Source organism: Macaca fascicularis, chromosome 6, assembly GCF_037993035.2.
Source record: "Macaca fascicularis isolate 582-1 chromosome 6, T2T-MFA8v1.1".
In the NCBI taxonomy this organism is placed as follows: domain Eukaryota; kingdom Metazoa; phylum Chordata; class Mammalia; order Primates; family Cercopithecidae; genus Macaca; species Macaca fascicularis.
This window is the reverse complement of record NC_088380.1, coordinates 178,820,518-178,848,268: the sequence shown is the minus strand read 5'-3', so window position 1 is coordinate 178,848,268 and position 27,751 is coordinate 178,820,518. Positions and strand designations below refer to the sequence as shown.

The following is a 27,751-nucleotide window of genomic DNA, read 5'->3' as shown; positions in this document are numbered from 1 at the left end:
ATTAGCTAATGATGGCATGCCATCATTGATTAGATGAAAAGACATTTAGAAGGTAAGAATCCAAGATATTATTAACAAGAATTTTTAAAGTGAGAACAAAAAAAATGTTATTAGCGTAGAAGCAAAATAACAGAAGCCTTGCTCTGTTGAACATCGTGGGCCACGTTGGTCCTGGGCCCCTAAGTGGAGTGTGGGGAGCTTTAGCCTGTGTTCACACTCCAAGTCCGGAGTGCAGCTGACCCCAGCCCCCCTGGATATTCCTCTCCAGGAGCGGGAGCAGATGCAGCGCTACAACCAGCGCATGATAGAGCAGCTGAAGGTGCGGCAGCAGCAGGAAAAGGCGCGGCTGCCCAAGATCCAGAGGAGTGAGGGCAAGACGCGCATGGCCATGTACAAGAAGAGCCTCCACATCAACGGCGGGGGCAGCGCAGCCGAGCAGCGCGAGAAGATCAAGCAGGTGGGGGCCGGGCCTGCGGGGTCTGCCAGTGTGCTGGAGTGCAGGCAGGGCCAGGTTTGGTGGGGCCTGGGCCTTACACGATTTTGGAGAATATGAAACAAGATGCAGGCTGGCTCACATCTGTAAACCCAACACTTTGAGAGGCCGAGGTGAGTGGGTCACTTGAGCCCAGGTGTTTGAGACCAGCCCGGGCAACATAGCAAAACCCCATCTCTACAAATAATAATAATAATAATAATAATATTAGCCAGGTGTGTTGGCTACTTGGAAGGCCGAGATGGGAGAATCGCTTGAGCCTGGGAGGCGGAGGTTGCAGTGAACCGAGATTGAGCCACTGCACTCCAGCCTGGGCAACAGAGCAAGACTCTGTCTCAAAATAAAAAGGCTGGGTGCAGTGACTCATGCCTGTAAACCCAGCACTTTGGGAGGCTGAGGCAGGGGGATCCCCTGAGTGCAGGAGTTCAAGACCCGTCTGGCCAACATGGTGAAACCCTGTCTCTACTAAATATAAAAACTAGCTGGGCATGGTGGCACGTGCCTGTAATCCCAGCTACTCAGGAGGCTGAGGGAGGAGAACGGCTTGGAAGGCTGCAGTGAGCCGAGATTGCACCATTGCACTGTAGCCTGAGCGACAGAGCGAGACTCTATCTTAAAAAAAAAAAAGAAAAATGCACCCCGACCTGCTCGCCATAAGGTCTTGGGAGGGGGTGTGTGAGTCGCCAGGCATGCCCTGGAAGCTTCGTCAGCCTCATGGTGAATTCACCTCGGTGTGTGGACAGAGGGAGCTTGGTGCTGTGTTGCTGATTCTCCCGCGCCCTTCCCTTCCGCACTCCCACACTTGTATTTGGCCAGCTTCCCCACATCCTGTGTTGCCCTTGTGGCTCGGGCACATGGGCCCTTGTGATTCCTGCCTGGTACACACACTTTCCTGGCATGTGTCAATTACAGTGTCGTGTCCCCACCAGCCTGGGGGCTCCTTGAGGGCAGGGGCTGGGTCTCAGCTCAGGGTGAGGACTTAGCACGGGCACAGGTGGTACTGGGTGCTGGGTACACAGACCAGTACCCCTGAGGGGTCTCCCTGGGCCAGGGCTGAGGTGGGTTCCCTACCCAACCAGCCAGGCCCTGGCCCTCTGAGGCACCCACCCTCTCTCTGGTGCAGTTCTCCCAGCAGGAGGAGAAGAGGCAGAAGTCGGAGCGGCTGCAGCAACAGCAGAAACACGAGAACCAGATGCGGGACATGCTGGCGCAGTGCGAGAGCAATATCAGCGAGCTGCAGCAGCTGCAGGTACCGCCCTGCCTGCCCCTGCCCCAGGCTGCCTCAGTTTCCCCAAGGCCATCAGCTCTCAGGGGGCCAGAAACTCCACAGCTGGGAACAGTCTTTGTCAGACAGGCCCGGGGTGGACAGGTTCCAGTCCTGCCATGCTGCTCTAGAGCTGTGTGAGGTTGGCCAAATCACATGACCCTCCTAAGCCAAAGCTCTCACAGCCCTGAAATGGATGTGGGGATGACCCTTCCTGCTTACAGGACTGGGGCAAGGGCTTGTGAGGGAAGCGGCGGAGCTGGCAGTGGGCTGCTGCAGGGTTTCCGTGTCATCACTGTGTTTTGGGCAAAGGTGGTCGGGGTGTGGCCAAGCCCCTTGTGGGCTGCTTTTCCTGTGGTAATTCCTGACCTCTTCAGGCTTCCTGGCCCCTGGGTTTGGCCCACGCTTGAGGGTCCTGGCCCCAGGAGCTGGTACTTGAAGCCCCCTTGGGCCAGGGCCGATTTGAACCTCAGGAACTGCTCAGGCTGTTGGACTCATCGGGCGTTTTCTGGAGAGGCAGGGAGGCGTGGAGGAAACATTCCAGGTGTTGAGGCCTGCCCGGCAGGGCTCTGCTGATTGTCACTGTGTGACTTTTGACCAAGCCATTCACCTTCTGCATCTGTTTTCCTATCCCTGCCTCGGGTTTCTGTGAGCACTGGGAGAGCCCATATGAAGTGCCGAGCACAGCTCCTGGCAGGCCACAGGAACTCAGCGCTGCTGCGAGTATTACTTCTCACTCAGCCAAGTTCTCAACTCCCAGAAGCCTCTAGCATGAAACCCAAAATGAAAATCGCCCAAAGGATTCTACTTTCCCAACCCAGTAGGGTCGTGGTATCTGGATCAAGGCATTTTCCCCCTGCTTTATAAGCTCCTCATGACAAGACTGATTCCCTGCAAGAAATCAGCAGGGACTTGTCACTGCTGCCTATGAGAGAGATTTACATTTTATAAAGCAGATAACTTACCTCAGAGAAAGAACAGTGAGGTTGGAAGAGTCTCACCCATGTCAGTGACCCTCATTCCTTGCCACAGATTTCCCTGAGGAAATTCTATGTGATACATACAGAGTATCTTAGCTCAGGTTGCCGTAACAAAGTACCATGATGCTTAAGCAACAGAAACTTCTTTCTCACAGTTCTGGGGGCTGGAAGTCAGATCAGGGCGCCAGCATGGTTGGGTTCTGGTGAGGGCTCCCTTCCTGGCTTGCAGACAGCTGCCTTCTTGCTATATCCTCACAGAAAGTTGCAAATTTACCACACATCCCCACCACAGAGTTAATAAGAACTGTTAACATATTCTGGACTGTTCCTCCAGGCACTTCTTGGTGCATGTGATTTACATATAGAGTTTGAATAAATGGGATTTATAGTCAAGAAGAAGAAATAATAAATGAACGATGCTGGTGCCCTCGTGGCCACAGCATGAGGTGTGTCTCAGTCTTCAGGGCCTGTGTCTTCTGATTTCTCACCTGTTCTGCCTGGAATTTGTTCCAGAATGAAAAGTGCCACCTCCTGGTAGAGCACGAGACCCAGAAGCTGAAGGCGCTGGATGAGAGCCATAATCAGAACCTGAAGGAATGGCGGGACAAGCTTCGGCCGCGCAAGAAGGTAACCTTGTCCGAGCTGGTGGGCTCGGTCTTGGGCTCTGCTCTGTGCCATGCACAGGCCTCTGGCCAGGACATGTTAGGTCTCGTTATTTTGGTGGACTCTTGCTTTGTGGCACCGTCAAATGGATCTCCAGCCTGAGAGAGAGGAACTTTCTAACCCTTCATGGCTAAACACCCTGCAGCTTCCAGCTATGGAAGGGCAGCGTCTTGTTTAGCTCCCTCTCGTGGACCAGAGTACTCCTGCCATGTGGTGTCCACAGAGCACGCTGCAGTGAGTCAAGCCAGCCATGCTGCTGGGCCAGAGCCCAGCCTGTGGGGATTTTCTCTCAGAGGAAGTTATTCTCAGAAGTCAGAACCCAGCACCAGATAGAATACTTGCCAATTTAGTTTTCTGTTGCTGTGTGATGAACTGCCGCACACTAAGCAGCTTAAACCGACACCCGTTCACTCCCTCCTAGTGGTGGAGTTCAAGAGTCTGGGTGGGCTCACCAGGGTTCTCTGCGCAGGGTCTCACCAGGCTGCAATCAGCGTTTTCAGCGTGGCTGGGCTCTTAGCTGAAGTTTCTGGGGAAGAATCACTTCCAAACCCGCTCAGCTTTCGACAGAATCCAGTTCCTTGTGGCTGTAGGTCTGAGGTCCCTGTTTCCTTGCTGACCTCGGACAGGGGTTACTTTATTTTCTAGAGGCCACCAGCATTCCTTATCACGTGGCCTCTTCCACCTCCAAATAGCAAGCGTGCATTCAGACCTTCTTGTGCTTTGAATGTTTGAATGTCTCTGATATCCCCTTCTGCCACCAGCAGGAGAAAACCCTTTTGTGCTCATGTGATTAAATGCGGGTCACGGGATAGCCTCCCTGCCTGCAGGAATGATACCACATTCAGAGGTTCCACCCACACTCAGAGGAGCGGGGAGAGTTATAGGAGAGTCATGGGGGTCATTTTTGAATTGTGCCTGCCATACTTTCACCTTCAAAACCCATGCCCTCGCTCAGTCCCACATCTTTCTTTACTGCCTTGTCACTCTCTCTCCTTCTCTGTGAAGCCCTCTCACAATTTCTTCCTCCGCCCACTGAGAAATTCCTTTCTCAGCCCACTGCAGCCTCTCCTGGCAAGGTCAGTAGCAGCATCCTGGTGGCTGACTCCCATGGATATGACTTGCTGGACTTGACCTCCTGGTGGCAGTCAGTGCTACAGTCATTCTCTTCCTCGCCTGCCTTGTCCTTCTAGGCCCACGTTCTGCTGAGTTTCTTCTCTGTCACTGGCCCCTCTGCAACGTCCCTCCTGACCCATCTGTTGATTTCTTTATTTTATTTTTTATTTTAGAGATAGAGTTTCACTCTGTCGCCCGAGGCTGGAGTGCAGTGGCGTGATCTTGGCTCACTGCAACCTCTGCCTCCTGGGTTCAAATGATTTTCCTGCCTCAGCCTCCTGAGTAGCTGTGATTACAGGCACATGCCACTATGCCTGGCTAGTATTTCTATTTTTAGTAGAGATGGGGTTTCATCATGTTGTCCAGGCTGGTCTTGAACTCCTGACCTCAAGTGATCCACCTGCCTCGGCCTCCCAAAGTGCTGGGATTACAGGCGCGGGAACTTGGCTGTCTGCAACCTCTGCCTCCTGGGTTCAAGTGATTCTCCTGCCTCCGCTTCCTGAGTAGCTGGGACTACAGGTGTACACTACTGTGCCTGGCGGATATAATTTTTTAAAAATATTGTGTAATATGTCAACTTTTGGAAGATCTGCATAACACAGTAAACCAATATTTTCTAAGTGACCAGTGCATGATGTTACAGGATCATGGGTGGGGCAAAGTTACATCCAAGTGCAAGATAGAGCAGTGGATTTTTTTTTTTTTTTTGAGACAGAGTGGCGCTGTCTCGGCTCACTGCAACCTCCACCTCCTAGGTTCAAGCGATTCTCCTGCCTCAGCCTTCCTGAGTAGCTGGGATTACAGGCGCCCACCACCACTCCTAAAGTGCTGGGATTACAGGTGTGAGCCCAGGAGTTTGAGACCAGCCTGGGCAACATGGTGAAATCTCATCTCTACAAAAAATACAAAAATTAGCTGGGCACAGTGGCACAGGCCTGTAGTCCCAGATACTCTGGAACCTGAGATGGGAGGATCACTTGAGGCCAGGAAGTCAAGGCTGCAGTGAACCATGATTGCACCACTGCACTCCGGTTTGGGTGACAGATTGAGACCCTGTCAAAAAGAAAAAAAAAAAAAATTGAGAAGCTGTCATGTTCAGGCTGGTGGACACATGTTTTCCAAAGTTCTCATTTTTGCTTGAATGCTCAAATTTTGTCATTGGCAATAAATATCTTTAGTTTGTTTCCTTTGAAGTGATCAGCTCAGTTTGTTCATTTTTAAGAGAGTATGGGTCTTGCTATGTTGTCCAGGCTGGTTTCGACTGCCTGGGCTCAAGCAGTTCTCCTGTCCCAGCCTCCCAAGTAGCTGGAACTATAGACGCATGCCACCATGCCCAGTTGTCAGTTGTTTTTTAGTAAAAATGATATTCTGCAAAATAAAGTGGCTAGTTCAGCCCGCAACTCAAGACAATTGCACAAGAACAAGATCGGGCACAAGAACAAGATCTCTAGGCAGCCATCATGCTTTCATGGGCAGCAGGCATGCCTTATGCATAGTTCTCATTTCCTCACACAGGATGTTAAAGGGCAGTGACCTTGAAGGTCAGGATTTAATAAAGTGAACCATTTGTGTTCAAGGTGATTTTAAGTGCAGTTGGCTTTATTGTTTTAATTGAAAAACTTTCTAAAATACTGTGAGTGGGCCTGGCATGGTGGCTCACACCTGTAATCCCAGCACTTTGGGAGGCCAAGGAGGGTGGATCACCTGAGGTCAGGAGTTCGAGACCAGCCTGGCCAACATGGCAAAACCCCGTCTCTACTAAAAATACAAAAATTAGCCAGGTGTGGTGGTGCATACCTGTAATCCCAGCTGCTCTGGAGGCTGAGGCAGAAGAATCACTTGAACCCGGCAGGCAGAAGTTGCAGTGAGCCAAGATCTCACCACCACTTCACTCCAGCCTGGGCGAAAGAGTGAAACTCCATCTCAAAAAAATAAAAATAAAAATAAACACTGTGAGTGCATGGTGGTGAAGAATACTCATTCAGTTTGGAGGGGCCATTGTCTGAATCCTTCAGAAGCTCCAGAAGTTTTACCCATCATTGCTTTTGTACCATTAGCACAAATATCAAAACACTGAAAAAGCAAACTGTGTCTCAGTAGGAAACTAGAGCTTGCTGCCCCTTCCCCACCCCCAGAAAGTGTTCTGGGCCCCCTAGGGGTTCATGGACCACACTTTGAGAACTACTGTTCTTGCCTTATCTCCTGTGAGTGTCATCCCCGACTTGTGCTCTGAACAGATTTCGGTACCCAAATAGATCTCCATACCATCTGCGCTTCCCTCGTTCTCTGCTGGGCTTTTGCCCAGCCTGTTCCCCTTGCCAGGAATTCTCTACCCACCAGCCTTTGCTTGGCCAACTTCTGTGTGTCTTCATTATTCAGGCCTTCCCCACGGAGGCTATATGCTGTCTCTTCTGGGCTCCCCGTCCTTGCCCCTGTCATGGCACTTACCACGTGGGATTGCATTTGTGTGCCATCCTTAGCTTGATCATTCATTCATTTGTTCATTCATTTGTGTATTAATGCAACACGTATTTCTTGAGCGCCTGCTCAGTGCCCCACACTGTTTCAGACACTGCATTGAACAAAAGGGACAAGTCCCTGCCCTCAGGAAGAACCGACCTTCTAGTGAGGGGCCAGGAAGCAGGGAGGGAAACAGCATGGGGGGCGGTCACAAAGTGGAGCTGCTTCAGACAGTGTGGCAGGAAGATGTCATCTAAGAAGACATCTGAGCCCAGATCTGAAGGACCTGAGGGAGGGAGCCGTGCAGCTGTGGGGGGTTTCGGGGGGACATTCCCAGCACAGGGAAGAGCAGCTGCAAAGGCCTGGACACCTTGCTTGTGAAACAAGGAGGCCCCTGCGCCAGAGAGTGGTAGTGATGGTGGGAGGCGACAGGAGGCAAAGTCAGAGGGGTGGGGGGACCTATGTAAAGCCTGGCTTTTACTCTGTGTGAGATGGGAGCCACTGGAGGGTTCTGAGCAGAGGACGGGGGGGTCTGACTCGTGTTTTGAAAAGGATCCCACTGGCTTCCCTCAGGGCTCAAGAGTGGAGGAAGAGAGACCAGTAAGGAAACTATTGTGATAACCTTGGTGAGAAATGAGGGCAGCTTGGATTAGGATGGTATCAGAGGTGGGGGGAATTCGTCCATTTCCTCTCTAGCTGGCACTCTAGACGTTCTTGCCGGTCACCAGCTTTGGGATCTTGGGCAAGCGATCGTCCCCGCTCTGGGCCTCTATGAGTCTGGATTCTCTAGAGAAACAGAACCAATATAGAGAGAGGGGGTGTGTGTGTGTGTGTGTGTGTGTGTGTGTGTGTGTGTGTGTGTGTGTGTGTGTGTGTGTGTGTGTAGGGAGAGGGAGAGGGAAATTGATTTAGTTATTTTAAGGAATTGGCTCACATGATTGTGGGGGCTGGTGAGTCTGGAATCTGCAGGACAGGTCAGCAGGCTGGAGACCCAGTTGTTGTTGCTGTCTAGAGGAAGAATTCCTTCTCTTTTCTCTGAAGGCCTTCAACTGATTGAGTCCCACCCACATCATGAAAGGTAGTTTGCTTTACTCAGTGTTTACTGATTTAAATGCTAATCACATCTATAAAATACCTTCATAGTGACATCTAGTCTGGTGTTTGACCAAACAGGTAGATAGATACCATGGCCTTGCCAAGTTGACACATAAAATTAACCATCACGGAAATTAGTCGGGCACAGTGGCACAAGCCTGTAATCCCAGCTACATGGGAGGCTGAGGCAGGACAATTGCTTGAAGCCAGGAGGCAGAGATTGCAGTGAGCCAAGATCGCATCACTGCACTCCAGCCTGGGAGACAGAGCAAGACTCCATCAAAAAAAAAACAAACATGGGTCCTCATTGTGGTTGTTTGTACAGTGAAGCTATCGATACTGCAATGCTATGCCAGAAGTCGCCAGTACATAGTACAGACCAAGAACATACTCATCCCCCTAAACTCTCTGAAGAGAGAGCTGCCCAGGTTACCTTAATCTCATGCCCACGGGTCCTGAAGTCCTTAGGTTCGTTCTGCCATCGTACATCAGTTCTGCTTACTGTAACTGTGGTCTGCACAGGAGGCAGCTACCCATCTCATCTGTGTAATGGCCTTGGGAGTCCTTGAATTGAGGCCTCCCTCGCTGCGCTAATGGAGCTTTGTGGCTGGAAGCTGGCCAGGGCCCAGACTTCCTGTTAGCAGGCCCACGCTCATCAGTTTCTGTAACCATGTTCTGCTGAGACTTTCAATACTTGACACTCAAATCAATAATGTTCCTGCTGACATAGGTTGGTTCTGCAATCAGGAAATAAACGTTCACCTGGTTATCTTATCTGGGGATTCTATACCCTTGGCATATGCTGAGAGTTTGAAAATGAATGATCACGTTGCCTCTAGCTATTGCCTTATGTCTCAGATCGCTTCAAAGAGGGGCCTGGGCTCGGGGGAGGCACCACAAGTGTGCATTTGGGAAGCTGGCGTTGGACTTTGCCTGTGGGGGCTACCTCTTTGCAGAATTCTTTATAGAATTCTTCTGTTATTAGCTACTTGGGTTTCTGCTGGAACAGTGACCCGGAGGTGATGATTTTCATTCAAGAATAAATGGTCTTTTACATTCTTGCATTACAGTCAGCAGCCTGTGAACCCCCTGCCTTGTATGGAGGCAGGGAGATGATTGTACATTGTGGAGTATTTTTAGAAAAAATCAGATGTATTTCAAGTAAGTACGGAATATCTGATAGAGTCAATAAAGTGTTGCTTGGGTCAGTGTTAACACAGAATGTGGCCCAAACGAGTCAAATCTTCCCTCCTGAACTCTGGCTTTTCGGGCTGTAAAATGTAGATACTTATTTCCTTAAAGTAGATGTTAGCAAACTACTGCCAATGTCCTAATCTGGCCCACCACCTGTATTTGTAAATAAAGTTTTATTGGAACACAGCCATGCTCGTTCATTTACAGATTGTCTGTGGCTGATTTTGTACTACAGTGGCAGTTGAGTAGTCACAATAGAGACCAAATGTGTCATGCAATGCCAAGAATGTTTACTATCTGTCACGTAACAGAAAAAAGATTGCTGACTCTAGCCTTAGAAGGTTGTATTGAGAAATATATGTTGGGGGCTAGAACAGAGTAATGCTTAAACAGCCCAGGCTTTAGAGTCACACAGGTGGGATGAAGTCCTAACTCCTCCATTACTAGTTGTGAGACCTTGGGCAAGTTACTAAACCATTCTGTGCTCAAAAAGTAGCAGCTATTATTATTAAATTGTTGGTACTCCTAGAGCAAAGGTCCCAAACTGATAGCCTATGTGCTGGAATTGGCTTACAGGCATGGTATGTTTGGCCAACCAACATAGTGATGTAAAAAAAAAAATTTTTTTTGAGACAGAGTCTTGCTCTGTCACCCAGGCTGGAGTGCAGTGGCACGATCTCGTCTCACTGCAACTTCCACCTCCCCTCAAGTGATTCTCCTGCCTCAGCCTCCCAAGTAGCTGGGATTATAGGCACACACCACCAGGCCTGGCTAGCTTTTGTGTTTTTGGTAGAGATGGAGTTCGCCATGTTGGCCAGGCTGGTCTTGAACTCCTGACCTCAGGTGATCCGCCTGCCTTGGCCTCCCAAAGTGCTGGGATTACAGGCATGAGCCACCATGCCTGGCCTATAAATTTTTTAAAAGATTCCCACTTTTAAGTATATAAGGAGATTTTACATTAAAATCTTGATTTCCAGTTTCTTTAGAAAATCCTAGGCCAGGCACGGTGGCTCACGCCTGTAATCCCGGCACTTTGGGAGGCCGAGGCAGACGGATCACGAGATCAGGAGATCAAGACCATCCTGGCTAACATGGCAAAATCCCTTCTCTACTAAAAATACAAAAAAATTAGCAGGGCATGGTGGCAGGCGCCTGTAGTCCCAGCTATTCGGGAGGCTGAGGCAGGAGAATGGTGTGAACCCGGGAGGCGGAGCTTGCAGTGAGCCAAGATCGCACCACTGCACTCCAGCCTGGGCGGCAGAGCGAGACTCCGTCTCAAAAAAAAAAAAACGAAAAAAAGAAAATCCTGGAGCTCTGGCAACGTCGTCTGACCACCAAGCCCATGTTCTTTCCGCTGCGGTTGGTGTCCTTTCTTACTTGAATGCTTATTATTGGAGAGCCCTTAAGAAATTGCTCAGGTCCAGGCGTGGTGGCTGACGCCTGTAATCCCAGCACTTTGGGAGGCCGAGGTGGGTGGATTGCCTGAGGTCAGGAGTTTGAGACCAGCCTGACCAACATGGTGAAACCCTATCTCTACTAAAAATACAAAAATTAGCCAGGTGTGGTGACACATGCCTATAATCCCGGCTACTCGGGAGGCTGAGGTAGGAGAATCACTTGAACATGGGAGGTGGAGGTTGCAGTGAGCCGAGATCGCGCCACTGCACTCCAGCCTGGGCAACAGAATGAGACTCCGTCTCAAAAAAAAAGAAAAGAAATTTTTCTGTGCTGGGCACGGTGGCTCAAGCCTGTAATCTGTTGTGTGGGAGGCCAAGGTGGGTGGATCACCTGAAGTCAGGAGTTCAAGACCAGCCTGGCCAACATGGTGAAACCCTTTCCCTACTAAAAATACAAAAATTAGCCAGTCATGGTGGTGGGTGCCTGTAATCCCAGCTACTGGGGAGGCTGAGGCAGGAGAATCACTTGAACATGTGAGGCTGAATTTGCAGTGAGCCACTGCACTCCATCCTGGGTGACAGAGCTTAACTCTATTTCAAAAAAAAGAAAAGAAAAATATTTCTAGTAGGATCCAATGTACCTAGATAAGCTTGTGCTCAAGGGAACCTCCCGCAGTGCTTTTCAACTGGAGTTCTCCTCTGAGTTACCTGAAGACTTTGTACAGTGCAGAAGCCCTGGGTCCCACCACAAATCTTCAAAATCAGAACCTCTGGGTTTAGGCAAAAGCAAATGTATATTTAAAAAAACAACAACAAAAAAAAGAAAAGCAAAACTCTGACATCTCTGCTTCCTTTGCTGCTAAATCTCTCTCCCTCTTCTCTCTCGGGTTTTTCTCCAGTCATCTGGCTGTTTCCCTGCCAGGAGATTTGCATCTGCTTTTTTCCTCCCTGCCCCATCTAGATTGGCATTTCCCCCAACTGTACCCTTCGGTCCACAGGGAGCTTCTGAGTGGCAGTGGCAGGAGCTCTAGGGTAGGAAAGAGGGATGACCTGGTTTCTCAAGCAGTGAGGCCTGGAAGGGAATGTTCCAGAGAGGGCCACGTCAGTGGGGGTCCTGTGAGTGGGGGACCCTTGTGTGGCCTGCAGATCTGACCAGGCGCCATCCGTCCTCTCTTCCCTAGGCTCTGGAAGAGGATCTGAACCAGAAAAAGCGGGAGCAGGAGATGTTCTTCAAGCTGAGCGAGGAGGCGGAGTGCCCAAACCCCACCACCCCAAGCAAGGCCGCCAAGTTCTTCCCCTACAATTCTGCGGATGCTTCTTAACAACTGCCCGGGGCTGTGGCTGGAAGCTTGGTGGGCCCCAGGGCCTTCTCCTTCATTCTCTGTGAACATGTAACTCAGGACCCCTTTTCCCTCTTGCATCTGTGCCAGCTCAAATCCAGCCCCTCGCCCTGTGCCATCCCAGCTGTGCCCGATAGACCCGCCCCAGTGTTCCTGACTTCTCGCCGGCCTGTGGAGGGTGAGGTGTAATGATGACCCTCATGTATGTTCTCCTTGAGCCCCAGATCCCTTCAAGCTGGAAGGGATGGGGCTGCTGGTGGGGTCAGGGTCCAGGAGGAATGGGTGTTCTGTGGCCTTGAGTCCTCTCCTGTTTGCCAAAATACCAGTTTTGCTCTGTGTGGGAACAAAGCACTGCTGATGAAGTAAGTCTCCATGGGCTCATCCGGGCTGGAATTCTCTGCAGCCATTCCCTGGAGAGTCACTGAATCAAGTCCCTCGTAGCCATTTCTGTTCCCAGTGGAGCCTGGCCTGCAGCTGGCTGCTCAGGAGATGGCCTCATTCTTCCTGTTCTCCCAGTTTGCTTTCCACTTTAAGACAAGGCCATGTCTATGTGGGGGGTGGGGACCGGGGAGAGGGCGGCTGAAATGTTTCTTCTGCTTCTCCAGTGTTTCATGCCGTCTCGTGTCCCCCTTCCTGCACGTGTGTGTGAACGTACACACATGCATACATGCACACAGGACTTGGTCTGCTGGCCTGGCCTCTTCTGCCCAGGTGGGTTGGAACACGTTTGCTGCCTGAGCCTGTGCCACTGAGCATGTTAGGTGGAGCAGTTGGTGTGGCGCATGCGGGGTGTTGGCACCGGAGGCACGGAGAAGCACAGGCTGTACTGCCAGGCTGCGATTCATGCTGGCCCCGCACAGGCTCCTGTGTTCAGGGACTAATTCCTCCGCACACAAGGCTTCCACAGCCCAGTCTCTCCATAGCACTCTTGCCCACCCTGTCTGCAGGTGAAACAGGAGGGCTGTTGCCCTCTGCTCCGTCCCCCCGACTGTGTTCAGGAGTCCCACCTTGCATTTCAGACCTGGACTGGCAGTCTCTTGGACTTCTCTTCAGGAAGAAAAAGCGTCAGGGGGAAATGGAATGCCCCTGCCCCAGGAACATGGCGGAAGCACAGGTTCTGTACCTCAGATGGACCCCTGGGACTTCAGGTTCTCAGTTGGCTTCCCCCAGATTCTGATCCTACGGCTACAGAGTGTATATAACGAAATAAAAGCAAATGTTTGAACTAGTATGCGGCCTTACTTACAAAGAAAACCTTTTTTCACCCTGATTTCTAATTGTTTCATTGAAACGGCTGTAAAATGGATGATTTCTCCAGGAAGAAATCTGCTTTAAAACAAAACAAAACAAAACAAAACACAAAACTGGTAATGATTTGGAGTAATCATATGGGCATATTGAATCCGGGTAGTGTTTTGCTGGTGGTAGAGTGGTTGAGACTCCCTGGGAGGACTTTTTCCGCCTTCGCTCCTACAGGTTTAAGATTCTTTTTAAGCCAGGCATGGTGGCTAACCTGAGGTTAGGAGTTCGAGACTAGCCTGGCCAACATGGTGAAACCCTGTCTCTGCTAAAAATACAAAATTATTTTTGTATTTTTAGCCAGGCGTGGTGGTGCATGCCTCTAATCCCAGCTACTCAGGAGGCTGAGATAGGAGAACTGCTTGAACCCAGGAGGCAGAGGTTGCAGTAAGCCAAGATCATGCCACTGCACTCCAGCCTGGGTGACAGAGCGAGACTGTCTCAAAAAAAAAAAAAAAAAAAAAAATTCTTTGAGACAGGGTCTCTCATATGTTGCCCAGGTTGATCTCAAACTCGTGGCTCAACTGATTCCCCCCCTTCAACCTCAAGAGTAGCTGGGACGACAGACACGTGCCACTGCGCCCAGCTAGGTTAAGGTTCCGTATACTCTGTCATTCTAAAGCAATTCCCTGGACATTTTCTCAACATTGGTTATAACTAGATGCTTGGGAAGGGAGGGGCAGCCCCCCTTCAACAGGAAAAGGGGACTGCCCAAATCTTAACTATGCAGTAAAGATGCTCTTGGAACTAGCAATGGTTCTCAGGTTAGTGAGCATTTTACTTGCCTACTGCAGAATTTGACCCAGATAGGACATTTTTCAGGTCTCTCACGAATGAGACAAGCAAAACAATTGTCTCCTTTTAGTCTCTTTGGTGCACAGGTGCTGGGGAAACATGAACTAGCAGCAGTGTAACTGCAGAACATAGACCTAGTTCTACCAGACCAGGCCGGCATTGGAAACCGTCAGACAGGGCTGCTTTGGGCTTTGCTTACAGTGTTTCTGTTTGTAGCCTGGCATGTGAGAAAGTGTTAGGTGAAATGCCAGTTTCATGGTTCAGGTGAAAGTCTGTGATCATTCCTCTTGTGGCTTGTCCTTCGCATCACCTTCGCCCTTCAAGGAGTTGCTGCGTCCCTGCTCAGTGCCGCCTGAGCCCTCAGAGCGCCCCTGTGCTTTTCTGGATGGGGACTGGTGGGGTCACCTAGCCTCATAATGGAGCCACCGTGCAATGCCCATCTCCGAGAGGCCCACGTAGTATTCCTCGTGCCCCGTGTTAGTGTTTTCTGTATAAGGGACAGACAGAACTGGTTTTTTTTTTCTCTATCTGGTTTTAGAGTAAATGTAACTAACTTATATTTTCCCTTTATGACAGATGAAATTATTTTTATGTAGTTTCCAGACTTTATACAAAATTTTTATAAAACGTTCTCTGGAAAGTTAACTACAAGAATGTAAATATGCTTCTAATAAAGTAACAAGGTTATCTGCCGTTCGGGTTGTTCTTTTGGATTGGGGTGGAAAGCGGGGCACACTTAGCCATATTCACCCGGCAAGAAAGGGCTTATCCTCCAAGTACACAGGGGCCTCCCAGGTCAACGGCGGCTCAGACGTCGGGTTTCTCTTTGGAAAGACATTATGCTTGGCTGAGGGAGAGTGTGTCATGGGGCATGTTCTCTACAGACATTTAATATCATTCTTCTTTAACAACAAACATTGACCCCAAAAAGTTTTCACCTGTTAATGTACTGAATCCTTTCAACAATCGGAGGAAGACACCATCATTCCCATTTTATGTATTTATTACTTTTTTAGAGACAGGGTCTCCCTGTCGCCCAGGCTGGAGTGCAGTGACGTGATCATGGTTCACTGTAACCTCAAACTCTTGGGCTCAGACGCTCCTCCCACCTTAGCCTCCTGAGTAGCTAGGATTACAGGCCTGAGCCACGGTGCCTGGCTAACTTTTTGTGGAGACAGGCGACAGGGCGGGGGAGATCACTGTGTTGCCCAGGCTGGTCTGAAACTCCCGGCCTCAAGCAATCCTCCTGCTTCAGCCTCCCAAACAGCTGGAATTACAGGTGTGAGCCACCATACACCACACCAGGCTCATTCTCATTTTACAGATGAGGAAACGGGCACTAGGCAAAGGGAAGGGTCAAGCCAGTTCTCAAAACCCTGGTAAGTGATGCCTATGGGATTCAAACTTGGACCTTCTGCCGGAGGTGTTTCTGGCAGACCTCCTGTGTCTCACTCAACTGCCACTTGAACGAATCAAGGGTCATACAGACACCTAGCCACTAGCCATCCCTGCCGTATTTAATCTGTCTGCCATGCCTCTGAAACACAATTCAGGCTTTCTTAACTTTGGGTCCATAGACTCTCCCCACAACGGATCCATATGTAGAATTCAGGGTGTCTTGGTATTTGGATGGCAAAAAATTTGGTCTTTAGTTTTACTATCCTCTAACTGAAATTAAGCATTTCCTTTCATTATGGATGTAGCCAACAAACTCTAGCAGTAGCTGTGACTGTCACCAATAGAAATCCCAGATATTTCATAGCACCTTGCAGCTGTTGTAGAGATCTCAAAATATTTTTGTCACTTTGAAATTACAGTAGTTATTAGACCTATTACTAGATCTTGTTATTTAATGTGCATATGTGTATATACATCCATAGATCACATTACATGAGCATATATATCACATACATAGTATATACAGGTTTTCCAGTATTTTGTTACCTGTACTCCATATGATTGGTTTCATTTGTAATCTATGTGCTTTATATTGCACACTTGAAAATATCATTCTGAGAAGCCACCAGGCGCAGTGGCTCAAGCCTGTAATCCTAGCACTTTGGGAGGCCGAGTCCGGCAGATCACTTGAGGTCAGGAGTTTGAGACCAGCCTGGCTGACATGGTGAAACCCCGTCTCTACTAAAAATACAAAAATTTGCCAGGCATGGTGGTGCACCTGTATTCCCAGCTACTTGGGAGGCTGAGGCACAAGAATCGCTTGAACCCGGGAGGCAGAGGTTGCAGTGAGCCAAGATAGTGCCACTGCACTCAAGCCTGGGCGACAGAGCAAGACTCGTCTCAAAAAATATATGTTATTCTGAGAAGAGATTTATATTCTTTGTGGAATGCCAAAGGAGTCCATGGCACAAAAAATGATTTAGAACCCCTGTTTCTCCAGCCTTGAGTTGTCTCTGTCCTAGAAACCTTCTGACCAGCAGGGGGCAGGCCACAGCCACAAGGTCAGTGTGGAGTTCACATTGATTACTGTCTGGGGGATGCAAAGAAATAAGCAGCCGGCCTGCCTGCCATTAAGGGCTAGAAAAATGACTGGGGTTCTTGTGAAAAATAATTCATGAAACTGACAAAACAACAGTGCATTAGGGGGTTCATGGGACTTGGGAAATGAGATCATTCCACATTCATTGACACCTCTTAAGCACCATGTGCTAGAGATGCCAAGATGAGTAAGACACTGACACTGTCTCCTTGTCTTTGTGGACCTGGAAAAGCAGAGTGTAAGTTCAGACTGACGTTGCCTGGGAGAATCAGGGAAGACTTCCCAGAGAAGGTGACTCTGAGTCTTGGAAGACAAACTAGTATGTGCCAGAACCCGTGCATTCCGGGCCTTGGATATTGTTTAGGGTAAATGCTTTACGGGTCATGAGGCTGAAGAGATGGACAGGTCCAGACTAACATGCCGGGCTAAAACACCTCTATCTATCCCAAGGGCAGTCAGAAGAAGGGGAGTTCACTCAGGGGAAGGACAGTTGAACTCATGGCCTTATCAATTCAAGAGATGAGCTGAAAAGGACTGAGATTATATTGAAAGAGTTTTTTGGCCCACAGAGGTTGGAGGCTTTCAGAAGGAAAGGGAAGACTACAGGCTCCATGAGGGCAGGAAGTAAGATTTTATTTTTTTAGATGCAATCAAGCTCTGTTGCTCAGGCTGGAGTGCAGTAGCATGATCTTGGCTCACTACAACCTCCACCTCTCGGGTTCAAGCGACTCTCCTGCCTCAGCCTCCTGAGTAGCTGGAATTACAGGTATATACTACCACGCCCAACTAATTTTTGTATTTTTAGTAGATATAGGGTTTCACCATGTTGGTCAGGCTGGTCTCGAACTCCTGACCTCATGATCCGCCTGCCTCAGCCTCCCAAAGTGCTGGGATTACAGGCTTGAGCCACTGCACCCAGTTGGAAGTAGGACTTTTTAGCTGACCCCTTGCTATGGTGTAAATGTCCCCTCCAAAACTCATTGAAATGTAATTGCCACTGTAAGGATATTAAGAGGTGGAACCTTTAAGAGGTGATTATGTCATGAGGGATCTGCCCTCATGAATGGACTAATACCATTATTGCAGAAGTGGGTTAGTTATCATGGGAATGGATTCCTGATAAAAAGGATGAGTTGGACCGACATGGTGGCTCATGCCTGTAATCCCAGCACTTTGGGAGGCCGAGGTGAGTGGATTGCCTGAAGTCGGAAGTTCAAGACCAGCCTGACCAACATGGTGAAACTCCATCTCTACTAAAAATACAAAAATTAGCCAGGTGTGCTGGTGGGCACCTGTAATCCCAGCTACTCAGGAGGCTAAGGCAAGAGAATCGCTTGAACCCAAGAGGCGGAGTTTGCAGTGAGCCGAGATTGTACCACTGCACTCCTGCCTGGGCGACAGAGCAAGATTCCATCCCCCGCGCCCCCCAAAAAAAGGATAGGTCTGCCTAATTCCCTCTCTCTGTCTCATGTGCTCACTTCCGTCTTCCACTCTGTGCCATGGAATGACTGTTGCCAGACTGTGGCACTATGCTCTTGGACATCCCAGCCTCCAGAACTGTGAGCCAAATAAACTTCTGTTCTTTATAAATTTACCTAGTCTATGGTATTCTGTTATAGCAGCAGAAAACTGACTAAGACAGAAAACTGGTACTGAGTAGTGGTCTGTTGCTATAACAAACACCTGTAAAAAATGTAGAAGCCACTCTGGAACTGGGTAATGGGTAGAGGCTGGAAAAATTGGAAGGAGCAGGCTAGAAAAAGCCTACACTGCCATGAATGGAGCATTAAGGGTGATTCTGGTGAGGGCTCAGGAGAGAAGAGCTGTGGGGAAAGTCTGAATCTTCTAAGAGATTACTTAAATGCTCATGACCAGGATGTTGATAGAAATATGGACAGTAAATGCCATTCTGCTGAGGTCTCAAATGGAAATGAGGAACAAGGTATTAGAAACTGGAGTAAAGGCCATTCTTGTTACATAGTTGAAAATAACTTGATGGACTTGTGTTTGTGTCCTAGGACTTTATGGAATTTAGGAGCAATGAACTAGGATATCCGGCAAAAACAAACCAACAAACAAAAAGAAGCAGTTAAGGAACAAAGCATTCAGGCTGCCGCATGGCTGCTTTCAATGACATATAGTGAGATGCAAGAGCAAAGAAATGACTTAAAGACAGAATTTATAATTAAAAGAGAAGCAGAATAGATCTGGAAAGTTCTCAGCTTGGCCATATAGAGTGAAAAAGTAAGTTTGGGAGAGAATAGTAAGGGTATGGCTAAGTGGAAATTTCCTAAAGAGATTAAATGGCTAGAAGGGAGCCAGGTACTATGCATCAAGACAATGGGAGAAAGACCCTGAAGAGTGAAACTTCATCTCACAAAATAAGTAAAATAATAAATTTGATGCCTACGAGACATCCACGGAGCGATGTCATTTGTGTACACACATCTGGTGCTCAGAGGAAATATCTGGGCTGGGAGGTTATAAGTTTGAGACTACAGTGTAAGATGGGTAGCTGACAAAAATAAAGTTGGAGAGGAGGCTTGACCAGGGAGAGATATACGCAAACCATGAAAAGGAATTTGGATTTTATCCTGCAACAAGGTATGGCCTCTGCTTGATATTGTAGGCAGATGATTGGCTGCACTATAAAAAAACACACTGGAGGCCGGGCATGGTGGCTCACGCCTGTAATCCCAGCACTTTGGGACGCCAAGGCGGGCGGATCATGAAGTCAGGAAATTGAGACCATCTTGGCTAACACGGTGAAACCCCGTCTCTACTAAAAATACAAAAAATTAGCCAGGCGTGGTGGTGGGCGCCTGTAGTCCCAGCTACTCGGGAGGCTGAGGCAAGAGCATGGTGTGAGCCCAGACTGCACCACTGCACTCCAGCCTGGGCGACAGAGCGAGACTCCATCTCAAAAACAAAACCAAAACACATTGGAGGGACATGAGCTGGAGGGTGGCTGATGGTCAGGGTCCTTACAGTGATCTGAAGATGGGAAGGGATTTTCATATACAGTTTTATATGCTGACTTTTTTCACTTACATGATATTATGAACATTTAACAATGTCACTAAAAGTTCTCTGGAAACATTGTTTTATTTATTTATTTATTTTTGAGATGGAGTTTCACTCTTGTTGCCCAGGCTGGAGTGCAGTGGTGCTATCTTGGCTCACCACAACCTCTGCCTCCTGGGTTCAAGCGATTCTCCTGCCTCAGCCTCCCGAGTAGCTGGGATTACAAACATGCGCCACCATGCCCAGCTAATTTTGTATTTTTAGTAGAGACAGGGTTTCTCCATGTTGGTCAGGCTGATCTCGAACTCCCGATCTCAGGTGATCTGCCCACCTCAGCCTCCCAAAGTGCTGGGATTACAGGTGTGAACCACTGCACCCAGCCAGAAACATCGTTTTAAGTGGCTAATTAACCCACCAACCTATGAATGTTTATTATCTACTTAATCAGTACTATAGAGTTAGGGATTCTGGCTATTTTGTTTTTTTATTAGGAACCTTACTCTTTCATATAACTACGTATCTTCTGTGCTAGGTAAAACCATTTCCCTCTACCTTGATGATTAAAAAAAAATTATCTGCCAAATCTCATAGCTTTTCCAAAATTATTTTGTAAAGTCTAGTTACCAAGTTTTACTTTCACATTGATTTAAAACTTTTACTCAGGCTAGTCATGGTGGCTCACGCCAATAATCCCAGCACTTTGGAAGGCCAAGGCGAGTGGATCCCTTCAACTCAGGAGTTTGAGACCAGCCTGGGCAACATGACGAAACTCTGTTTCTACAAGAAATACAAAAAATTAGCTGGGGCATGGTGGCACACACTTGTTGTCTTAGCTACTCAGGAGACTGAGGTGGGAGGATAGCTTGAGCCAGGGAGGTGGAGGTTGCAGTGAGCCAAGATCACTCCACTGCACTCCAACCCGGGTGACAGAAAAATAATAACCTTTTTCTCACCCGGCTCAAGCTCGAACTACACTTAGAAGCTCATAGTGACAAAGACCGGTATGGTTGGGGCAATTCTCACCAAATGCACTGTTTAGATCCTCTGCATTTCTGGCCTCCCTGCAGTCAGGCAGATCCCGGTGACCCATTCTGCCTAATGACATGATTGTCACACCTATGGTGAAGCACGCTGAAAAGCCAAGCACGACCCTCTGGTCTGTCTCTTCCTATCAAAGCACATGAGGAAGCTGTGAATTTTAGATGGTGCAGAACAAGGCGGCAGAACCTCCAACAACTTTAGCCCTGGTGACCATGGAGAGCAGGGCCCCTCACAATCTACATAGGACACAAGGCATAAGCAAAACGTAAACTGAATGGTGACAAGCTGCTGAGATTTTAGGGTTGTTACTATAGCATTAGTATAACCTAGCCTATTCTAATGTAGTTTGTGTCTTCACTGTTTCTGCCACTTTGCTCTTCTCCTTCAGGGTCAGAGGAGTGAAAAGAGAGTTGGGGAGGAAAAATAACAAGCACATAGTGGATACTGTTCAGGCTCCACCCAGATCCCCATTTATGGTTTCTGTTTGCCTCGTCCCAGTTCCTGAGGCTTTTGCTTCTAACCGTCCACACCTGAGGCTCTCTTCAAAGGCCTGCTCTTGGCTGCTGGAGCCAGAAGTGCCTGAGAATTTACATCCACCCACCCTGAGATGGGTGGGTCTCAGCCAGTGACTGACTGGTGTGGGAGTATGAAAGCCCAGCTCCCTTGCAACAAGTCAGGACAAACTCTGAGGCACAATTTATATTCTGAAATTCCCCTGTGGGATCGGGCTGAAGTTACCCACCATGGGACTTTGCTTGAGATTGCACTCTTGCTTTGCATTTTGCCTCCATTATCCTCCTTCTATTCATTTTCCAATTTCTCCTGGGAGCATTTCCTTAACAGATTACTTGCACACAAGTTCTCATTTCATATTCTGCTTCTGAATAACCCTACTTAAGACATTTGGAACTGGTAATAGTCCTAGGAAATGGACTCTAAGGATGAGATTTGGAATTCAATCACTTGCTGGCCAGATGGCAATAAGGACCCTATTACTGATCATAAGGGAAGTGTCGTTAGTGCCTGGTATGCTGTATCGTTGCCATTAGTGAAATATGTGCCTGTGGAAAATTAGAATTGAATACAGTTGGAAGGGGTCGCATTGGCTTGTGCAATTCAGAGGAAGCAATAAGTTAAGGGACTGCAGAATTCGTTTATTGTTGCCAGATGCTGTTGATGCATGAGAGAAAATGACAGGCTCAGGTGAGACAGTTACCAGTTTAAGGCAAGACATGAAGTCAGAAGGCCTCTTCAGCAGCATTGGCTGGGCATAGTGGCTCACGTCTGTAATCCCAACACTTTGGGAGGCTAAGACAGGCAGATCACCTGAGGTCAGGAGTTCGAGACCAGACTGGCCAACATGGTAAAGCCTCATCTCTACTAAAGATACAAAAATTAGCTGAGTGTTGTGGCAAGCACTTGTAATCCCAGTTACTTGGGAGGTTGAGGTACAAGAATCGCTTGAACCTGGGACACAGAGGTTGCAGTGACCTAAGATGGTGTCACAGCACTCCAGCCTGGGTGATGGAGTGTTGCAGGAAGTCAGGGACCACAAACAGAGGGACCGGCTGGACCCAAGGCAGAAGAACACGAATTGTGAATATTTCGTGGACATTTATCAATTCCCCAAAATAATACTTTTATAATTTCTTATGCCTGTCTTTACTGCAATCTCTGAACATAAATTGTGAAAATTTCATGGACATTTATCACTTCCCTAATAATAGTCTTATAATTTCTTAGGCCTGTCTTTAATCTCTTAATCCTGTTATCTTCATAAGCTGAGAATGTACATCACTTCAGGACCACTACTGTACAAATTGATTGTAGAACATGTGTGTTTGAACAATACGAAATCAGTGCACCCTGAAAAAAAAACAGAATAACAGCAATTTTCAGGAAACAAGGGAAGATAATCATAAGGTCTGACTGCCTACAGGGTCGGGCAGAATACAGCCATATTTTTCTTCTTGCAGAAAGCCTATAAACAGATGTGCAAGAAGGCGAGATATCGCTGAATTCTTTTCCCAGCAAGGAATAACCCTGGGAAGGAATGCATTCCTCAGGGGAAGTCTGTAGATGGCTGCTCTGGGAGTGTCTGTCTTATGCGGTTGAGATAAGGACTGAAATATGTCCTGGTCTCCTGCAGTACCCTCAGGCTTACTAGGATTGGGAAATCCCAGTCTGGTAAATTCTAGTCAGACCATTTCTCTTTTCTCGAACCCTGTTTCCTGTTAGGATGTTTATCAAGACAATGAGTGCAGAGCAGGACATACACCCTCATCAATAGTTCTAATTTTCTCTTCGCCTCGTGATCTTTATTGCCCTTTGAAGCATGTGATCCTTGTGACCTACTACCTGTTCAAACACCCCCTCCCCTTTTAAAATCCCTAATAGAAATTTGCTGGTTTTGCAGCTTGGGGTCGTCATCATGGTCCTACCAATATGTGATGTCACCCCCGGTGACCCAGCTGTAAAATTTCCCTCTTTGTACTCTTTCTCTTTATTTCTCAGACCGGCCAAAACTTAGGGAAAATAGAAAGGACCTACATTGAAATATCGGGAGCTGGTTTTCCTGATAAGGGAGCAAGACTCCATCTAAAAAAAAAAAACTGCCATATACTATAGCTGGAAAGCAAACTGTGCTGAAGACCAGGCATAGGACTGTATTGTATTGTAAGAGTAGCAGAACTTCAGCAATGGCTAACTCTGTAGTCCCAGTACATTTTCTCCATGAAAATCAGGCCCCTGATAAGGGAGAAATGGAACCCTGAGACTTGGATGGGGACACCTGGGAAGACGCACTTGAGAACACTTAACTCTTAGATTCCCTTGAACATTCTGGGCAAACATTCCCCGTTGTTAGAGGACAATAGCAGCCCCTTCCTTGCAGAAACTGTGCAGGGGCCTGAACTGAGGCAGATAACCTGCAAAACAATATCTGCCTTCCTCAAGATCTTCCTCCACACCCCTCCTGGACAGTAGGCAAACAACTAGGGTTAAGTCTCAGCATGACCCACCTGGGGAAGTGCTGGCTCTGCTAAGGGTAGAAAAGGATTATTCACCAAAGGATCCATAGGACCAGACTAGTATGTATCAGCAAGAATAGGGAGTGCTTGCTTACAAATGTACCTTGAGGATGCTGAAACAGAAATTGGGGTGGTAGAATATTTATCTGGCTAAAGGAGTGTTTGCTGATATGGGGATACTCTTCCACAACTCAATATTCAACAGCCTGACAAGGGGTCTTGAAGTTAGAATTAACAGAGGAATAGTGTTTAGGTACTTGGAAAAAATAATGGCCTGTGTTAAATGAGGTAATATGCTGGAACTACCATGACAGAGTGCTAAGGAGATCAAAAGTTCCAAAACTAAAGCACCATCAAAGACTCATTAGAGTAGGGATTCTACAGGTCAGGCATGAATGTAGTCCTGACCCAGGTCTTTCTTACAATGGGTCCATAAGACTTCACAGATAACACCTGTTAATCATTTTCTTGATGATTTTTATCTTGAATTGTAGCTCCCATAATCCCCACGTGTCATGGGAGGGACCTGGTGGGAGGTAATTGAATCATGGGGACAGTTACCCCCATATTGTTCTTGTGATAGTGAGTTCTTATGATATCTGACAGTTTTATAAGGTGCTTTGCCCACTTTGCTTGGCACTTCTCCTTGTGAAGAAGGACATGTGCCATGTGAAGTCCAGGCATAGGACTGTATTGTATTGTAAAAGTAGCAGAACTTCAGCAATGGGTAACTTTGTAGTCCCAGTAAGTTTTCTCCATGAAAATCAGGCCCCTGATAGGGGAGAAATGGAACCCTGAGACTTGGATGGGGATACCTGGGAAGATGCACTTGAGAACCAAGTGAAGCCATGTGAAGAAGGACCTGCCATGATTCTAAGTTTCCTGAGGCTTCGCTAGCCCTGTGGAACTGTGAGTCAATTAAATTACTTTCCTTCATAACTTACCCAGTCTCGGGCAATTCTTTGTAGGAGTGTGAGAACAGATAAATAAGTAAATTGGTACAACAGAGACTGAGGTACTGCTATAAAGATACCCAAAAATGTGGAAGTGACTTTGGAACTGGGTAACAGGCAGAGGTTGGAACAGTTTAGAGGGCTCAGAAGAAGACAGGAAAATGTGGGAAAGTTTGGAACTTCCTAGAGATTTAGAGGGCTCAGAAGACAAGAAGATGGGGGAAAGTTTGGAACTTCCTAGAGACCTGTTGAATGGCTTTGACCAAAATGCTGATAATGATATGGACAATGGAGTCCAAGCTGAGGTGATCTCAGATGAAGATGACAAATGTGTTGGGAACTGGAATAAAGGTGATTCTTGCTATGTTTTAGTAAAAAGACTGGTGGCATATTACCCCCACCCTAGAGATCTGTGGAACTTGAACTTGAGAGAGGTGATCTAGGGTATCTGGCGCAAGAAATTTCTCAGTAGCAAAGTGTTCAAGAGAAAGCAGAGCAAAAAAGCTTGGAAAATTTGCAATCTGATGATGTAATAGAAAAAGAAATACTGGCTGGGCGCGGTGGCTCATGCCTGTAATCCCAGCACTTTGGGAGGCCCAGGCAGGCTGATCACGAGATCAGGAGATCAAGACCATCCTGGCGAATATGGTGAAACCCTGTCTCTACTAAAAATACAAAAAAATTAGCTGGGCGTGGTGGCGGGCCCCTGTAGTCCTAGCTTCTCGGGAGGCTGAGACAGGAGAATGGCGTGAACCCGGGAGGCGACGGAGCTTGCAGTGAGTGGAGATTGCGCCACTGCACTCCAGCCTGGGTGACAGAGTGAGACTCCCTCTCAAAAAAAAAAAAAGAAAAGAAAAATACCCATTTTCTGGGGAGAAACTTAAGCCCACTGTAGAAATTTGCATAAGTAATGAGGAGCCGAATGTTAATCATCAAAACAATGAAGAAAATGTCTCGAGGGCTTGTCTGAGATCTTAACAACAGCCCCTCCCATCACAGTCTTGGAGGCCTAGAAGAAAAAAATGGTTTCATGGGCTGGGCCCAGGGTCCCCTGCTCTGTGCAGCCTTGGGACATGTACCCTGTATCCCAAGCTGCTCTGGCTTCAGCTGGGTCTAAAAGGGGCCCATGTACAGCTCAGGCCATTACTTCAGAGGGTTCAAGCTCCAGTCCTTGGTGTCTTACATGTGGTGTTGGCCTGTGGGTGCACACAAGTCAAGAATTAAGGTTTGGAAACCTCTGCCTAGATTTCAAAGGATTTATGGAAATGCCTGGATGTCCAGGCAGAAGTTTACAGCAGGGGTAGCGCCCTCATGGAGAACCTCTGCTGGGGCACTGCACAAGGGAAATGTGGAGTCAGAGCCCCCAAACAGAGTCTCCACTGGGGTACTGCTAGTGGAGCTGTGAGAAGAGGGCCACCGTCCTCCAGACCCCAGAATGGTAGATCCACTGACAGCTTGCACTGTGTGCCTGGAAAAGCTGCAGACACTCAATGCCAGCCCATGAAAGCAGCCAGGAGGGGGGCTATACCCTGCAAAGCCACAGGGGCAGAGCTTCCCAAGGCCATGGGAGCCCACCTCTTGCATCAGCATGACTTGGATGTGAGACATGGAGTCAAAAGAGATGATTTTGGAACTTTGAAGTTTAATGACTGACCAATTGGATTTTGGACTTGTAATGGGGCCTGCAGCTTCTTTGTTTTGGCCAATTTCTCCCATTTGGAATGGGTGTATAACCCAATGCCTATACCCCCTGTACCAATTTCTTTCCATTTTACAGGCTCATAGGTGGAAGGGCTTGCCTTGCTCAGATGAGACTGAGGACTTGGACTTTTTAGTTAACGCTGCAATGAGATAAGACTTTGGGGGACTGTTGAAAAGGCATGATCATGTTTTGAAATGTGAGGACATGAGATTTGGGAGTGGTGGAATGATACGGTTTGGCTGTGTCCCCACTCAAATCTCATCTTGAATTGTGGTTCCCATAATCCCCATGTATTGTAGGAGAGACCTGGTGGGAGGTAATTGAATGATGGGGTAGTTACCCCCATGCTGTTCTCATGATAGTGAGTTCTCATGAGACCTAATGGTTTTATAAGGGGCTTTGCCCCCTTTGCTCAGCACTTCTACTTCCTACTGCCATGTGAAGAAGGATGTGTTTGTTTCCCCTTCTGCCATGATTGTAAGTTTCTTGAGGCTTTCCCAGCCCTGCAGAACTGTGAGTCAATTAAACCTCTTTCCTTTAGAACTTACCTAGTCTTGGGCAGTTCTTTATAGCAGTGTGAGAATGGACTCATACACTTGGTACCCAAATGTATAATCAGGTTGTATATACCTAGCATCTGGGAGAAACTTTGCATTAGTTCTATAACCTATGGAACAAAGACTATTGTAGTAAGAAAGGCCCAGTGAAAGCCCATGAATTGCTCTTCCCTATCCCACTTCATTATCCATAAATCTGGCTAAGATAGTAAATCACAAACAACACTGCCTCATGGGTAGAACAGTATGCTAAACTTAAAAGACTGAAAGGAAGCGAGGGTGGTAGTACTCATTATATTCCATTTTAATCTCCCACTCTAGACTTTGCAAAATCAGCTAGATTGTGGCAGATGACAGTGAACTATATTACAAAATTAACTAAGCGGTAGCTGTTAAGTTACCGCTTAACAGGGGCACTGTAATTGCTGTGCTGAATATGCTATCTATACAGGTTGGTTATCACTTATCCAAAATGCCAGGGAATAGAAATGTTTTGTAGTTTTTATTTCTTGGAGTTTTGGAACATTTGCATTATACTTACCATTTGAGCATCCCAAATCCAAATATCCAAAATCTGAATTGCTCCAATGAGCACTTCCTTTGAGTGTTATAGCAGTGCCCCCAAAAGTTTCAGATTTTGGAGTGTTTTGAATTTTGTATTTTTCAATTTGTAATGTTTAACCTGTACTAGAATGAAGCAAATAATCTCTCTTACATGTTACATATCTATTGATCGAATAAATGTGCACCTTATAATATCTACCAGAAAGGAAGGTCAGAAACAGTTTGCATTTACCTGGGATGGACAACGGTGTAATTTTACATCTTGCTTCAAGATTGTCCTGTTAACTCCCC

The 27,751-nt window shown here is 47.6% G+C and overlaps 1 protein-coding gene and 1 long non-coding RNA gene across 6 annotated transcripts in view; one reads left to right on the top strand and one right to left on the bottom strand.

Annotated features, from left to right (window-relative positions):
* STK10 (serine/threonine kinase 10) overlaps positions 1-13,228 on the top strand; it is a 150,859-nt gene extending 137,631 nt beyond the window's left edge. For all 4 annotated transcript variants that reach the window (XM_073994719.1, XM_045395048.2, XM_073994720.1 and 1 more), the window contains 4 exons: positions 269-457; positions 1,617-1,742; positions 3,251-3,364; positions 11,841-13,228. In XM_073994719.1, coding sequence (XP_073850820.1) covers positions 269-457; positions 1,617-1,742; positions 3,251-3,364; positions 11,841-11,981 — 570 coding nt within the window. In that variant the 3' untranslated portion in view covers positions 11,982-13,228. The remainder of the gene's footprint in view (positions 1-268; positions 458-1,616; positions 1,743-3,250; positions 3,365-11,840) is intronic.
* Positions 1-27,751, bottom strand: part of LOC123574171 (uncharacterized) — a 93,019-nt gene that overhangs the window by 37,850 nt on the left and 27,418 nt on the right. The window contains exon 3 of one of the 2 annotated variants that reach the window (XR_012414337.1): positions 11,435-14,580. The exons of the other annotated variant lie outside the window; for it this stretch is intronic. This is a non-coding gene — a long non-coding RNA (uncharacterized lncRNA). Of the gene's footprint in view, positions 1-11,434; positions 14,581-27,751 lie in introns of those variants that run through there. 2 annotated transcript variants of the gene reach the window in all.